This window comes from Mytilus californianus, unplaced genomic scaffold, assembly GCF_021869535.1.
Source record: "Mytilus californianus isolate M0D057914Y unplaced genomic scaffold, xbMytCali1.0.p SCAF_2, whole genome shotgun sequence".
Classification (NCBI taxonomy): domain Eukaryota; kingdom Metazoa; phylum Mollusca; class Bivalvia; order Mytilida; family Mytilidae; genus Mytilus; species Mytilus californianus.
The window spans coordinates 129,994,955-130,010,641 of NW_026262668.1; the positions used below are offsets into that span (position 1 = coordinate 129,994,955).

Below are 15,687 nucleotides of genomic sequence, written 5' to 3' on the forward strand. Positions count from 1 at the left end.
AGTTCCTTTAAAATTACTTGATCAATTATTTTTAGTAATCTCTGAAATCTCAAATTTAAATATATCTACCGTGAAAATAGAAAAAAAGGCAGCACCTCTTGCATAGATGTCTGAAGTCTGCCTTATTTGTATCGTTATATTGCGAAATAAATGTTGATGCAATATCACTGATGGTCTATTTTTAATGATCGTTAACCAAAAGCCTCCGTTTAGACACATTGATGCGCTTTCAATGACATCGATAGGTTTCATTATAAATCTATCTGCATAAAACAATATAAAATTTGATATCAAGTTAATTCTGACCTTTCGATCTAAGATAAATCTGTACTGCCTTGTTCTTCTGTGGAAAATCAAGTTTAATGTGTGTTGCATTATTCTCCTGACACACATGTTGGGCATCTTGTTTTAGACACGGGTGCTTTTGACATATCCCACTCTTAATGCATGCATTTGTAAAAAAAGATTCAAACGTACCTCCATATACAACATCTGAAAGAAACAGTAAACTACACAAAAGTCTTTAAGACGAAACAATATATCAATATAACTCCAAAGATAAAACGTTTCAGCACAAAATATCATCATTTTAACATAATATAAAGATATTTAACTAGTATAGATAAATAATTTTAATAAGCTATATGGATGATGTAATTTCACTAAAAATATGTCGACTGCATGTATTTGATTGAATATATAACACAGGTTATTCCAAATACAATTAGGTATATTTCTTATAATTACACCTTATGTAAGAATCCTGGATTTTGATTGGTTGATAGCCAGTGTATTTTCACCAATTTACTGTTATCAAATGAATATCGTTCATTTTGTAACGCCGCCGGGGTATGTGCAAAAAGGATATGCCTTTTTTACCCTCTCTGCCATGGTATTTGCCGAAAAATACTCTATCCGACTGGACGCTTGTAACGTCACGGTTATCAATGCGTTTTTGAACGTTAACATTCGGTGTAATTAAACAGATATAGCATGTTCTTCAGGGGTATTTGCGAAAAATACCAGTCTTGAGAATGAATTTCCCTCGCCTTACGGCTCGCGAAATTTTAACATTCTCTCGACTGGTATTTTTCGCAAATACCCCTCCTTAACATGATATATCTGTTCATTATACCTAGGAATTGTACCACAAAAAACCTTCAATTTTCCTATTAGAGATTTCGAATAAAATGACATACGTACCTAACTCGACGTACGGACCTAATGGGACTGGTTATTACCAACCATTGAATTTGATTAAATACGTCGCTCAAGTTTAAACAAAGTATTCCAAGACTATTAAAATCACACACTGGAATTTTCGTTCATATAAAATAATTTTTTTCATGACGGAAAATTATAGAAATCTTGCATTTTTATTTATGTATTGGTTTTCAAGATTCCCGCCTTTATTTTCACAGACATACACGTATCCCATACCTATCATACGTTGATTTGAGTTATCTTTCATGGTTTTGATTCTGACAATTATTTTTTAAATATACTTTGCTGATGAACGCCCCATTATACTTTTTTTTCTGTCTTTCTTTATAGTTTATCTATCTTTTTATTATATTTGTTGCGGGGAAAATTATATTTTCTGACAATTTCGGAAATATCAAAACCCGAGTTTGTCAGAATCTGTTTCTTTATAAAAGTTTAAAATTGAGATAAAACTATCGCTTCCATTTAATTTCCCCAAAAAAGTCTTTTTTATTTATTATAAAATGTATTGATAAAAAAATCCCAATATATATTGTTTTTTTTATAGAATTTAGGTGTGTTCGATTAGGGATTGTTCTGTATCAATTTGTTTAACGGGAATGCTATCGGAGTCCAAAAACAAAAGACATTTCCCGGCTATTTTTTTGTATATCCCTTGAAGTAAATTAACTTATAGTATTTTATCCATTTTATTGATAAACAATGAAAAAGGGGGTCACCGAATTCATTTCACTGAATATATCACTAACGGAAATGTGTAAGTTAAGTAACAGTGAACAACATAATATAATAAGATTTCGTTGCCAGATGCAGATCCAGGACTTAAGTATTAATATGATGTATGGCCATATATATTAGTGTTCGTTGCAAATGTATTTTACATATGCATATTTAGAACAAAGATGAATATGAACCAGACTTTGTATTATTCCGCAGGAAGACATGTCATCCTACCCGAACACATGATTTTTACCCCAGACCGACCAATCTTTGCTCTTACACCAAAATATTGCGTACTGGCAGAGAGGCATCCAATCTTCGATTTGAAACGGGCGAGAATCGAGCCCAAGACTTCTCGAGCAGTGGTGTAGCTTTCATTGACGCAATGAGGCAACTGCCTCACCAAATTTTTGACCATTTAAAAAAGAGATAAAGAGAATTATATACCATATACGTCATAGTATAAAGTATACTGAGTGACGACGGTTTAAAACGTTGACTGCTTTACTCTCTACTCACTCATTCTTTGTTATTAACGTCTTGAAAACTTTCTTTCATAAAATAATCAAGGTAGATGCAAATATCTTTTTTAAGTAACAGACAAAGTATGCCTCGCAAAAAACTGATTCAAACAATAGTTCATAACTAAAACTGATATGATGCTTGATTTTTTTTTGACAACGAACTTGATACTTTTGGTGGACAAAGTTTCCAAAGACACTTGGCATTCCTACATTTTGTGTAGTGCTCTTCTATCTTGGTTAATATAAGCAAGACTTCATAGTTTACCCAGTTATTGTCATCCATACATTTTGACAAAAGCTAAACGTATAAATTTAAAAGACATAGTGGATCTTAAACTTAATACCCTCAAATCTGTACAAAATCATTTTAGGAGAGATCATACATATAATTCTGTAAATTATTTTTGTTTTGATCAGGACCTGTCTGTAACTGAATACTGAGAATTAAACCTTTAACCAGCAGTTGCATTGAAGTATATTGATTTAATGCGCACTAGAAATATTATTTCATGATAAAATTTCACAAATCTGGATTTTTTATAGACATGATCTTTTTGCCAGTGTGTGACCTATCAAGAATATGATCACCTACACCTATTTTGCGATTCATATTTTCAATCTATTGGCATTGACGTCTTTTAACCAAGGTGGGGCTTTGACTGCAAAGATTCAAATCATTTGCCTCAACAGAAATAAAATTCAAGTTACGGTACTGTCAATTGATTGGACGGTGGTTGCTTAACGTCCAGTGGCAAATATTTCACGCACAATTAACGTGTAGGGAGCATGGCATTCTCTCTACAAGAGGCATCGAATTTAACGTCCCCACTCTGACCAGAGGAGACTGCGTTCTTGTACATCCCGCACAACCAAACGGACTCCCCACTTTGGCAATGGTTAAACTGTCGATCGGTACAAGACCAATAGTGACCATATTTCTATTCCCTCGATCACTTTTGGGGGGTTACTGTCGAGGCGAGCGCACGACCAAACAGACAGTAATGAATATGGAAGATACATATACATGTACGTGTATTAATCATAACATTTGCAACAAGAATGTGTTGCCTTAAGGTGGCTGGGGCGGGGCGTCTTAATTAAAACTGATAGAATGTTTTAATAATTTGTCAAAAAGAAGTTTTTATCATGCTTTTTTAAAAAATATAATAAAAAGTAGGGGTCTACGGACTTTTTTTTAAGCTACAGTTTGTGCAAAATTGTCAAATTTTGTATAGATTATGCATGGAAAATCAAATTTTGTGTGATAAAAAAAAAACTACATGATAGAATTTTAAGATAAAATGTGAGAAGATAGCTCTTATAACATGCTTTCAGATAAGAAAAAGAAAAAATGGGGTCACCGAACTTGTTTTCTTGCTACAGATTAAAATAGGTAAATTCACAACACTTTCTATTATAAAAATTACTTTATCTGAGTTATCTCCCCTTATTTGGCAAAGTTGAATTTTTTTTTATCAAACACAAATAAGGTGTTTTTGAGAAATTACAGCCGTATTTATTATAAAACCCACAATTTTCTATATTTACATCAGAAGTCTTACACATAAATTACATACTACTCTCAAAATTTGCACATTTCATCAAATATCTAGACCAACGTTATCTGCTACTTCAAAATCCAAGATGGAGGAAGACACCCGAGCCACCTAAAGACACCGTGCCTCTTTTCATGATCATATTTCCATGTTCAGTGCACCACTTAATCCGAGTTAAACTCTAATTTGGTATATAATTTTAAACGTTCTATTTTTTTTAACAGAACGGAAGAACTGACGGATGCACAGACCAGTCAATATATTAAAACAAAACTAAAATGATCATCATACTTAACAAAACTTCAATCAAATATTCCGTATATGCCCGTTATTCATACGTATTTGTATAAGTTAAACACCAAACATTTTAGAAAAACAATATAAAAGCAATGACGTTAAACTACGCATACGTTCGTACGGGCTCTTTCTAGAATCCATGCATCATTATAATTAAAGACAAGATATAAAAAATTAACTGATTCAGTAAAGGGTAATCATATTTGTTCTTGAAGTTGCGTCTTCATAAATTCCATTTGATAAAATTCTCGGAAAATGTGACAAAGTACTACCAGAAAGATGCATCAGTGATGTCATAGTAAATCAATCTTCAAGATATCTTCTACCACTAGTGGCATCAACCTAACGAAAGTAAATCAAAATTACAAGATAAACTCTGAAATCATTGACATTGATCTAGTCTTGTCATAGTAAATCAATCTTCAAGATATCCTCTACCACTAGCGGCATCAACCTAACGAAAGTAAATCAAAACTACAAGAAATCCTCATCATGCCGTAACAGTGGTAGTAAATCTTAATAACCACAATCTCGCCATCAGTGGCTCCTACCTATTGGAAGTAAATCAAAATTTTAAGATAACTTCTACCAGCAATGCCACCAACATAAATCTAACATTCCAGATGACCTCTACCAGCAGGGGCACCGACCTAATGCTTGCAAATACAAACTACAAGAGGATTTCTACCGACAGTGGACACTGCCCAGAGGTAGTAAATCAAAACTACAAGAGAACCCTACAGGGTTTAAAATCACAATGTTGATGAAATTTAGTTGAATTTGAATATCAAACAGCCTAATTTAAAGCTTTTTAGATTTTTCAACAATTAACAAACAGTGAAATTAAAATACAGCGCTATACATAGCTGTCGGCCCTGGTCTTGGTACTTTGTAATACTATAATGTGAATTTTGCATGTGTTTTAAGGAGCTTGAATCAAAAGACATCCATAACCAATATAAAAAATGTTTACCTGATAGACAATACATAGAAATAATTCCCATATTACTGAAGTATCTTTTTTATTCATTTGTTTTGATAAATTATCAAAACTGGAGATAAACTTTCAAGTTTGTAATTTTGAGCTATCTTTTAGTATTGTTACCCTAAACATATGTATTTAAACACAAAATAATGTTGTTAAAGAATGAAAGAACACACATAAAACTGTGTTGCTCTAAATCTAATTGAGATTGAAAATCTTTTGAAAATGGCAGGAGAGTAAAATAAATACAGGGTAAATTTAGAAATACAGTAGATTAGAGATAAAACATTGACAAAGGACACACCACAAGTGTATAGCAGTCAACGTTTTAAAACATCATCTCTTCATTGACATTTATAATTTTAAAAAACCTAAAGTATTGCGTATATCTGACAATTTGCTGAAATTCTTAGACTTTATTTTAACTTTTCATTAATAATTTAACAAATCTATTTAAAGTTGATCAATTGCTTTGTGGACATTAGCTTAAGGAAACGAAACAGTAAGCATATCTGGTTAAACACACGTCAAGACGTTTCCAGGTTTAAGAAAATTTCGACACATCTCTTCAACTTTTTATGATTAATTTTCACTCTCTCGGAGCATGAATGAAAAGTTCTAAATACTTTATTATACAGACATGTAATTTGTTATTGTTATATTACTCGTATAATTTACATTCCAATCCACCAGTTTACATGTATTATATTGGAACGGAATAAGGAATTCATCAATCCATGTACATACATATATTAAATCTGTTTTAACCTATTGCATACACGGCGAGCAATTTAAAATTCTTTGGATTAAAATCAGATGATGCTATATAAGTTGCAGAGTGACAGTTTTGTTACAAATTATGATGGAGTTGATTTGGAAGTGTTTGCTCATTCTCATTCTTTCAAGAGGTAAATATTAATTTGTAACATCTGTTAAATGTACTTGTTATTTGGAGGGTTATGAGGAGGTTTAACGTGAATAATGACATAAATTACAGAAAGATGACAATATTCAAATGATTAGAAGATTAATATAAAAAGGAATACAAAAATGGAGAAAACTATTACCTGCTGATAACAAGAAATGTACAGAATAGGATAATTAAATATTCCATTTTAAAACAAAATGAGTTACTCTTTTTTTAACACCAGATCGCTGAAGTCATGTGTATCAAACATTTTGATATATGATGTGGCTTAGGTGTTGTATGCCTTTCTTCAACTGATGTTTTTTTTGCTATTTACTCCATTGTATGATCTTTTTTCATACAAACACTTTTGCATTCACATTCTACTATCAACGGAAGTGTGTTGTAACTGTAAATATCCCTTACATATTCTTAGCAATTTCTATTGTAAACTTTATTTTTTCAGTGTAATTTGTTTACTATTTAAAGCGTGTCACACAATTTTGGATTAACTATTTCGCCTAATGTTTTTTTTTTTTAAAAGGTATAAATGTGCATTGAAATGTACTTTATATTGTTTTCCCCGTACATCCGGATAGCAATACAATGGTTAATTTTGGTAAAATTTTACCCAAAGACATGATTAAGTCGTTGATTTGTAATTTGAAAGTCCAAAGACTTACAAAGGTCGTTATGTATTTAAAGTGTAAATTTATTCATAACTTGATAAATAGATGCTTATGCTGAATCGAATTTAATTGTTTTATTTATCAATAGAAACATAAATCTTTCCCTAAAATCTGTAACAACCTGATAATTTTATTTGTTTGTATCCTTTGGCTTTGGATTTCACATCCTGAAATTAATGAAAAATGACTTGAAATCTTAAGCAGAGTAGATATCTAATATGATAACTTTAGTTTTATAAGAAACTTTAATTGCATCCATTGTTGTCAATAGGAATGATCATGTTCAGTAAACTTTGATAAGACAATAACGCAAGGAAACACCATCGTGAATGACTGACAAACTACAATATCAACGTCAAGTCGTTTAGACAACGTGTGAATAATTGTAAAAGATACCATTGATCAGATACCAACATCAAAATCCAAAACAAAATAAAAACAATTCAGAGACAATAACATCTATGCTAAACGTAAACGTATTAAAGAAATTTTTCTCTATTATTTAGAACAGATTTTCCTTCCAAAGCTATCTCGAGTAAAACATATTCGATTTTATATACAACATAATTGTAGCTGCGTACACCTGTTCCTTTGAATAGTTTTTAACAGCTATTGCTTATAAATAGAACTTGTAATAGGCGACGACCTTCGAAAGAATTCTGACTGAAAGTAATCGGATTGAATTGTAATTTCATATTCAGTATATATTTTTGATTCTATATAGCACATCTTAAGGACATTAACGAATCGATATTTGTCCTTTGCTGTCACTTTAATATTCATTTAAGTCGGCTTTTATACTATTTGTCCCCAAGCATGTGTTAAGTTTATTTAGAGGTAGTATAATGTTTTGACACTGCATCAAAGCTGTCAACAAATTCCTCTATATTGTCCCAGAATATCCAATTGACTATAGTAATGCGATCTAAATAAATGTTTGTCTGCTTCTATTCTATTGATTTGATAATTATATATCGAGTTCAATCCATTTATTACACCTCCAATTTAACACTTCCGAAATTAAATGATAGAATTTACAAATATTCTACAGAGAGCCAATGTCGGAAGCAACGCTAAAGTTGATCGCGTTTGAATTGAATTCAAAGACGCAGATATATTTTATCTGGCTACGTCCTTAATTCAACGGTATTGTCATCGTCCGGAAACTTTGTTACAAGTATATAAAACCAGCACAACCCTTAACAATCCGTAGAAGATTAACATCACTATTCTTAAATTAATCTGATACAACGAAAGAGAACAAATAGTGTTTCATTTCAAGGAATAATGACTTTTGCCTAAATTTTCAGAATTATTGTGACTTTAATTCCGATTTATCGACCATGTCATTAACATTTGAATGAAGCATAATTTCAGATGAGCTTTTACTTTACATTTCAAGCGATTAAGGATATTTTGTGCGGACATAGGCATTATATCGTATTTTGAAGCGTTGCGACATTTTACATTGTTCATTTAGACTACTACAATGTTTAAGCAAACATTGTATTATAAAAAATGTCATGTTTGGTTATTCCTGTACAGAGTCCTAACAATATCTTCTTTTCAACGATTGAATTATTCAGACATATGTTTGAATTGATTAGTTTAACTTGCAAGTTTTTAATGATCACCTTTGATGTACTGCAACTAAAACCTAGTTTCTTTGTTGTTGTCATTTTATAGTATTCATTTGATTTATTTGTTTTTGCAATATACCATCTGTGTATTAAATATTGTGTATGGATCTCCAATGAACTTTTTTTATAATCTTATTGTCCATATTCGTTCATTTTAATCCCAACCACTTAACATGCAAAAGATGCTGATTAAAAAGAGCATTAAAACAGAAGCTCTATTTGTCATCCTTGGCTTTCAAATATTCGGCTTTTGGAGTTCCTGATAAAGGTAAATCCAGAAAAGCGCCTCGGACGCATGAAATTTATAAAGTGTTGTTTTCTTTTAGAAATTTTAAAGAAATTAAGGTTTCTGCTCCCTGTGGCAAAGTTGACCTTAGATGAATTTGGCTATATCTTTAGATCTTTTTTGGTCATTTACTCTTCAACTTCTCCGGATCTTATACATGCTTGGCCTTCAAATATTCGGCTTTCATGGATCCTGATGAAGCTAAATCAGAAAAGCGCTTTGGACGAATGAAATTTAAAAAGTGCTGTTTTCTGTATTTTTCCCTATGAGATGAACAATAGAATTCCAATAAGATAGAAAATATCATGCTTTCTAAGAAATTCACTTGCATATGAATAATATTGTGATCCAACAATCACAAGATTTTACCTGGGCTTTTTGTCAAATAACATTCTTCCAGATTTTGCATCCAGTATTTGTCATTAGACATTTGGCAAACATCAACAATCAATCGATAGTTCCGGTTTTAACATTACTATGTTTGTGTTTTTTTTTATAGAGTATCTTCTGTTTAACTTATTGCAGCTATTGGATTGAATACTGTAGGAAAATTATCCGTTCAATAACTCTAAGGATATTATGTATTAATGTAAGATCTGTTCATTTTTCTTTATTCCTAGGTCATCTCCTATAATGACACTTTTCGATCACATGTTGGTTATTTCCTTCACCGTTCTTTTGATTTACCATCATTCAGGCTTTCAAGAAAAAAGGATCATGATGATCAAACACAGAGGTTTTCCCAACAAGCCCATCAAAGAAAAACTTCATTATTTTAAAAAGGCTGAACAATCAGTTTAGGTAAGTTTCAATTAGGGTTTTCCTAAGCTCAGGAGAAGAAAGTCGAAAGTCAAGTAATCATTTTCCAACCTTTGAACAAATATTCTAAAAATGAGGATGCATTTGTTGCTGTTTTCATGTTATGCAGATAATACATACCAACAAGGTCACTAAAGAAAATACATTAAACATTTTTAAAAGGCTGAACAATCATTTCAAGTAAGTTTACATTAGGGTTCCCTAAGCTCTGGATTAGAAGGAGTAAGTAAATATTTTCCAATCTTTGAACAAATATTCTAAACATTGGCTATAATGATTTCATTACTGTTTTCAGGTGAAGCAGAAAAATTCATGGTTAACATTCCTGAATGTTAGTCCTGTACAGGGAAGCATCGGCAAAAGTATAACCGCACTAGGCCTGATAGAATGCGCTTGTATGTGTGACTCCGAAGAGTTCTGTGATGCAATTTATTACAACCAGTCATCAAGTCGATGCACAACGGTTCACAATCAGACTGATAATTATTCAATTCAAACAGAGATTTCTGGTATTTACTATAGAACAAAAGGTAAACATAATAAATAATTGAATGATTGTAAATTTTAAGAGATAAATGAAATAGTGTACAAATATGTAGACTTCCAGCCAGTTAAAGTAGCAGTTTCCTGTTATTTACGTCAAATTTTTTTAAATTAAATGTAATGTTCTACCAATGCAAACGTCAACAGTAAAATAATTAAATGAAGGCTACAGTAGTATACTGCTGTTCGAAAACTCATAAATCGATAGAGATAAAAACAAATCCGAACTCCAAGGAAAATTCAAAAAGGAAAGTTCCCTAACAAATGACAAGATCAAAAGCTCAAACACATCAAACGAACGGAAAACAACTGTAATATTCCCGACTTGGTACAGGCATTCCGTTATGTAGACAATGATGGATTAAACTTGGTTTTTTAACTAGCTACACCTCTCACTTGTATGACAGTTGCATAAAATTCCATTATATTGAAAACAGAAAGATTGCCCCATTAAAGCAACATTACATATAAATAGTATAAAATAAGTGATTTAATTGCAAACCAGATAGTAGATGATCATCATAAACAACAGTAGCATTACACAACACCAAAATTCAGTCAATAGAAATGACACTTGGCCAATTAAAATGAAAATCAAACCATGAGCGGCATTCTAAGAGGGTTCGTACATATATCAAGGTCAAACATTGGTAAATGTGAACAAAACACTTAAAAGTTATCATGGTTTAAAATATAGCTTTTGTTAGTAAAGTAATGCTTTTCCTTGTCGGCTTGATTTAGGGTTGTAACACAGTACATGATGTATAGTGGCAAGCAGATGGTGTACCTTTCAGATAAGCTATGTTTGTCTGTCGTAGGGATGATTATAAAATTACCATTCCGTCACATCAAACTTTAATTTTTATTATAAACGTCTAAAAATTGAAAATTATAGGACAGACGTTCTTAATTGGATAACACTTGGTTATACGTTATACAGGGCTAATACCATAATCCATATAAACTTCGTATTAAATGTAGCCTAACAATGTTAGATCTGCAAATAAGCGTTGCAAATTTGTGTTCCTTTCTTAGCGGGATTCAAACCCTTGTTTCTGTGACATCTTGGCAACAACGCCTGCACTGTGTCGAGCGCCATATATATACATTCACAAGTTAACAAAATTGTAATCGTCATGTTTCAATATAAGACAAGACGACATATACAAGACATGAATATGTAACCTACATTAGCCCCCTTTTCCTCTTAGATTCACACAACTAACAAGTATGTTCAAACTCAGTATTGTAAATAATATTCTGCCCGTTATATCATATTACATCAAGATGTATATACAGACATTTCGTCACATCTTTCTTACAAATTTTTCCTGTAATAGCTACGGCATAGATCTCGCAACGGTGAAATATGTAAATCATGACAAATCAGATTTTTTTTTTTTTTTTTTTTTTTTTTTTTTTTTTTTTTAATTTTAAACATATTTGATTAATAATCACCTGTTACATCAACTCTAAGTTGCCCAGGGAAGCAACAATGGGGTCCCCGATTTTTACAGGCTCATTTGTCGGGGAAAAAGCAAATGAGAAAAAAAAAACTCACATTATTAATAATTAACATCTATCTTTATAAATATCATCTATCATTGTACAAATGTACATGTAGTGTAATCTATCTATATATTTTTAATATCACAAGAAATATAATTGCTTGAATAAAGTATTCATTCTATCGGGGGTTTTTTTTCTCTCAAAAAGCTACCTGTATTTATTAGGCAGTTTCAATTTTATAGCACTTCACTCCGTTCTTTTGTTATGTTAATTTCTATTACTTTAAATTTCTGGTCGAGTGATCTTTTGCCACGTGCTACTCGTTAAAAACTAACTTAAAGGAAGATTAATGTGTTACAGTAGTTCTTTTATAAAAGTTGGATTTAAGATATTGTTTCCCAAAAATGATTTATTTCAAAGATATGGTAAGTAAATATTTGCTTATAATATGTACCTGTTGATACAACCTGTCCTTGTTACAAGTACATAATATACATAATTATACATAATTTACATACACAATAGAAAATACATAGTATATAAAGGGAGTTGAGAGTAATGCATGATAATTTATTCAGTATTGAAGAGGTCATTACACTGGCCTGACCACGCAAAAATATATATCTATATACAAAAAGTGTCGCACATAGTAGAAAAGGCTTCATTGTTCGTATTTGGTTTAAGGGATTTGAACAAAAATTGCATTTCATGTTTTATCATATTGAAAATCATCGATTTACTTATCCCTTTCTTTTGATATTTTACGATGTTTCTAGTTTCCCAAATAACCCGTATCTGCATTTATGACACCCAAAATGATACTCGTTTCCGATTGTTGTAATTTTTCGATCCCAATTTTGAACAAAATTCCCATATTTTCTAAAAAATTTCCCTCCAAACGTCTTCCACCAGTTTACAGTAAATAAAAAGATGAAACAGTGATTCTTTTTCATTACAAAAGTGACACTTTCCGTTTGACCGATTCATTTTTTGTAATTTTTCTTCTGTGTAAATTATATTATGAAGTAGCTTCCATTGAAGTTGTTTAGTTTTCCTATTTGCTAAATTCTTATTCAAAGTGACCCAAATATCGCCCCATGGTAGTTCTTTCCAAAAATGTAAATTCCACTTAAACTGACTATTTGGAGTTGTGTTATTCTCATAAATCAGATTCTTAATTACAAGTAAAAGGGTGGTTGGCGAATTAACGCAATAATTAAAATAATGCTAAGTCCTATCAATACAGTCACCTGGACACAATGCTCTTACTTAGAAAGATTATATTTGTACACATTATCACTAAGGGTATTTATCCCTAAATTAATCTAATTTGAAACTTATTCTTAAAACAATGCCCACTTGAAATATTGTTCACCATAGCAATTCAGGTTCTTCTTTAGCAATGTTTTTAATTATTTTTATTAATATTCCAAAGATAGGCTAGAATTAGTTCAGGTGACAAACTAATAAAGTCCCTAATCGTAACTAGAAGAAAAGAATGAAAAAATGGTACTATGTGCCTAAATTTGAAAGCCAAAGTTGTGATAGTCATATTTGTCATGAATATCGGTTTGGTATGTGAGTGTATCAAGCGTCATTCTGATTTAAAACAGGGACATGCAAAACTCATGAGTCGAAATTAACTGTACTTATACTATGAACAACAAATTTATTTATTTTGTTAAAAATGTTTTCTTCCGTACTCCTAACAACAAACTTATTATATTTAAATTTACCTGTGTACGTTGTTTTATTTAACGCCATTTTATTTCCAAGTTAGAGTTGTCTTTTTGACACTATTCCTACATCGTTTTTTATTACTACTTGTAACGTCTATATTATATAGGCACCTACGTTTTTATATTGTATTTATATTGTGTCATAGATCAAACTTATTCGTTCAGTGTATATTTACTTGTTTTTGTTTAAATGTCTTTTTGATCGACAATTTTAATTGATATTTTATGTTCAGTGGTTGTCGTTTGTTGGTGTAGTCCATAAGTGTTTCTCGTTTCTCGTATTTATATAGATTAGACCGTTGGTTTTCCTGTTTCAATTGTTTTACACTAGTCATTTTGGGGCCCTTTAAAGCTTGCTGTTCGGTATGAGCCAAGGCTCCGTGTTGAATGCCGTATTTTGACCTATAATTGTTAACTTTTTATACATTGTGACTTGGATGTCTTGTGAAACGGATATTCCATAACGGTTAACCAACTCGTGATGGCCTTCGTAAAATTTATGAAGGGGTGATTTGAACTACACCACTTGGAACTCTTGGTCTAATAGCTTCCTTGTGAGCAGCAACCCTCTTTCCAGGAAATCATGACAGGAAATACAAGCCCTGGAATATCGTATCAACTGGGAGATATATATTCCGTATGCGTAAAAAATCTGATTGCTGATGAACAAAGCTTATTTTAACCCGAATATCCAGTAAATTTTGCTACGATTTATTTCTTTTTCTCTTTTCATTTCATGGAAAAAATCTTGCAGTAGAATCTAATATTTCATACATTTACCTTTAGCCGCTAACTTATTAAGGACAAAAAGAAAAGATAAAATACACGTTGTCAAAGGAATAAAGGAGTCGAGGATTCGTTAATTCATAGTATTCTGAATTAGAAAGAAAAAAGGCTTCTAATAGTTCGGTAATGTCTTCTCTATTAAAATTACATATTCAAATAATATAGCGAAATTAGATTATATTAAATTATATAATAATAAATACATAAATAGACGATTCTGGAAACTTAAAAAGTACATTTTTATTACGCAAGTGTGGAACAGCATTTATACCTAAAATATCTACAATCGAGTGTCTTAGCTTTGGAAATGTTTTATCCCTGTTTCGAGTCTAAATAATAATACAAACAAATTCTCCTAACGTGTCACGTTTGTTGCATGCAAGCTCAACGCAGGCGTCACATGATTTATATATTTTTAGAATAATTCCTTATGAACCGAACGAAATTGACATGACTAACTTATTATGCAATTTCTTTGAATCGTGTGATTTAGATTTACAAACTTTCGTCATGTTATATTATAAATTAACAAATAAATAAATAAATTATTTTGGAAATTTTTAATGTAGGCTTTTATTATGCAAGTGTGAAAGTTCATTTATACATCAAAAGGACCGGAAGAAACATATTGAACATCTATTGTTGAAATTTATTATCCCTGTTTTCAGTTTTTGATCAAAATAAATTCTAAACCAAAAAATTATCCCAACATGTCACGCAAACTACATACAAACTTCAACCACTCATCATGTAGTTTAAGTATTTTAAAAGTATTCTGTATGAACCAAATGAATTTGAAACGTCTTTCACATATCTATTTTTTAACGATTTTCTTCTGATGGCAAATAATGCCATAAGTGTGCACCAGAGAACCGTAAAATATTTTTAATATATTTCGTCTTTGAATTGCTCTGGAAGGTGTAAAATTAGAGTGATGAAAATGAAGCAATTTTATCAGTATGTACATACCAACTTGAATATCCCAACTCAGGATGCGATTAAAAATACCTCAATCGAGAAAAAATTTGTGCGTAAATTTTCTGGCGTCAATACTATACTCTTGATTATGTGCTGCGCATTTTAACTAAAGTTGTCAATTAGATGTGGATGTTTACAAAGTCTAAAGATCTCTTCGTAACCACGATCCGGTCTTCTTTTCCCCGAATGTGACCTTCTAAATTAGACTTATCACAAGGTTTGTACTTACGACACGATGGGTGCCACATGTGTAACAGGAGCTGGTACCCCTTCCGAGGTACCTGAGATAACCCTCGGTTTTTGGTGGGGTTCGTGTTGCTTAGTCTTTAGTTTTCTATGTTATGTTTGGTATACTGTTGTTTGTCTTTTGGTCTATTTCTTTTTTTTTTGCCATGGCGTTGTCAGCTTATTTTCGACCTATTGTTTTGAATGTCCCTTTGATATCTTTCGCCTCTTTCAAAATTTTTAATAACAATCTTTACAAT

At 31.4% G+C, this 15,687-nt stretch overlaps 3 protein-coding genes across 13 annotated transcripts in view; 1 reads left to right on the plus strand and 2 right to left on the minus strand.

Annotated features, from left to right (window-relative positions):
• Positions 1 to 15,687, minus strand: part of LOC127731028 (cytochrome P450 20A1-like) — a 249,664-nt gene that overhangs the window by 177,241 nt on the left and 56,736 nt on the right. The gene's annotated exons all lie outside the window — the stretch shown is intronic.
• The window catches only part of LOC127731025 (uncharacterized), a 349,419-nt gene that overhangs the window by 66,107 nt on the left and 267,625 nt on the right, over positions 1 to 15,687 (minus strand). The window lies entirely within an intron of this gene.
• The window catches only part of LOC127731031 (low affinity immunoglobulin epsilon Fc receptor-like), a 51,374-nt gene that overhangs the window by 32,743 nt on the left and 2,944 nt on the right, over positions 1 to 15,687 (plus strand). The window contains exon 1 of one of the 4 annotated variants that reach the window (XR_007995420.1): positions 10,153 to 10,177. The exons of 2 other annotated variants lie outside the window; for them this stretch is intronic. Coding sequence is in view for 1 of the 2 variants with exons in the window: in XM_052239806.1 (XP_052095766.1) it covers positions 12,049 to 12,124 (76 nt within the window). In the remaining variant the exon portion in view is untranslated. Of the gene's footprint in view, positions 1 to 10,152; positions 10,178 to 11,911; positions 12,125 to 15,687 lie in introns of those variants that run through there. One more of the 4 variants, XM_052239806.1, reaches the window with a different exon arrangement.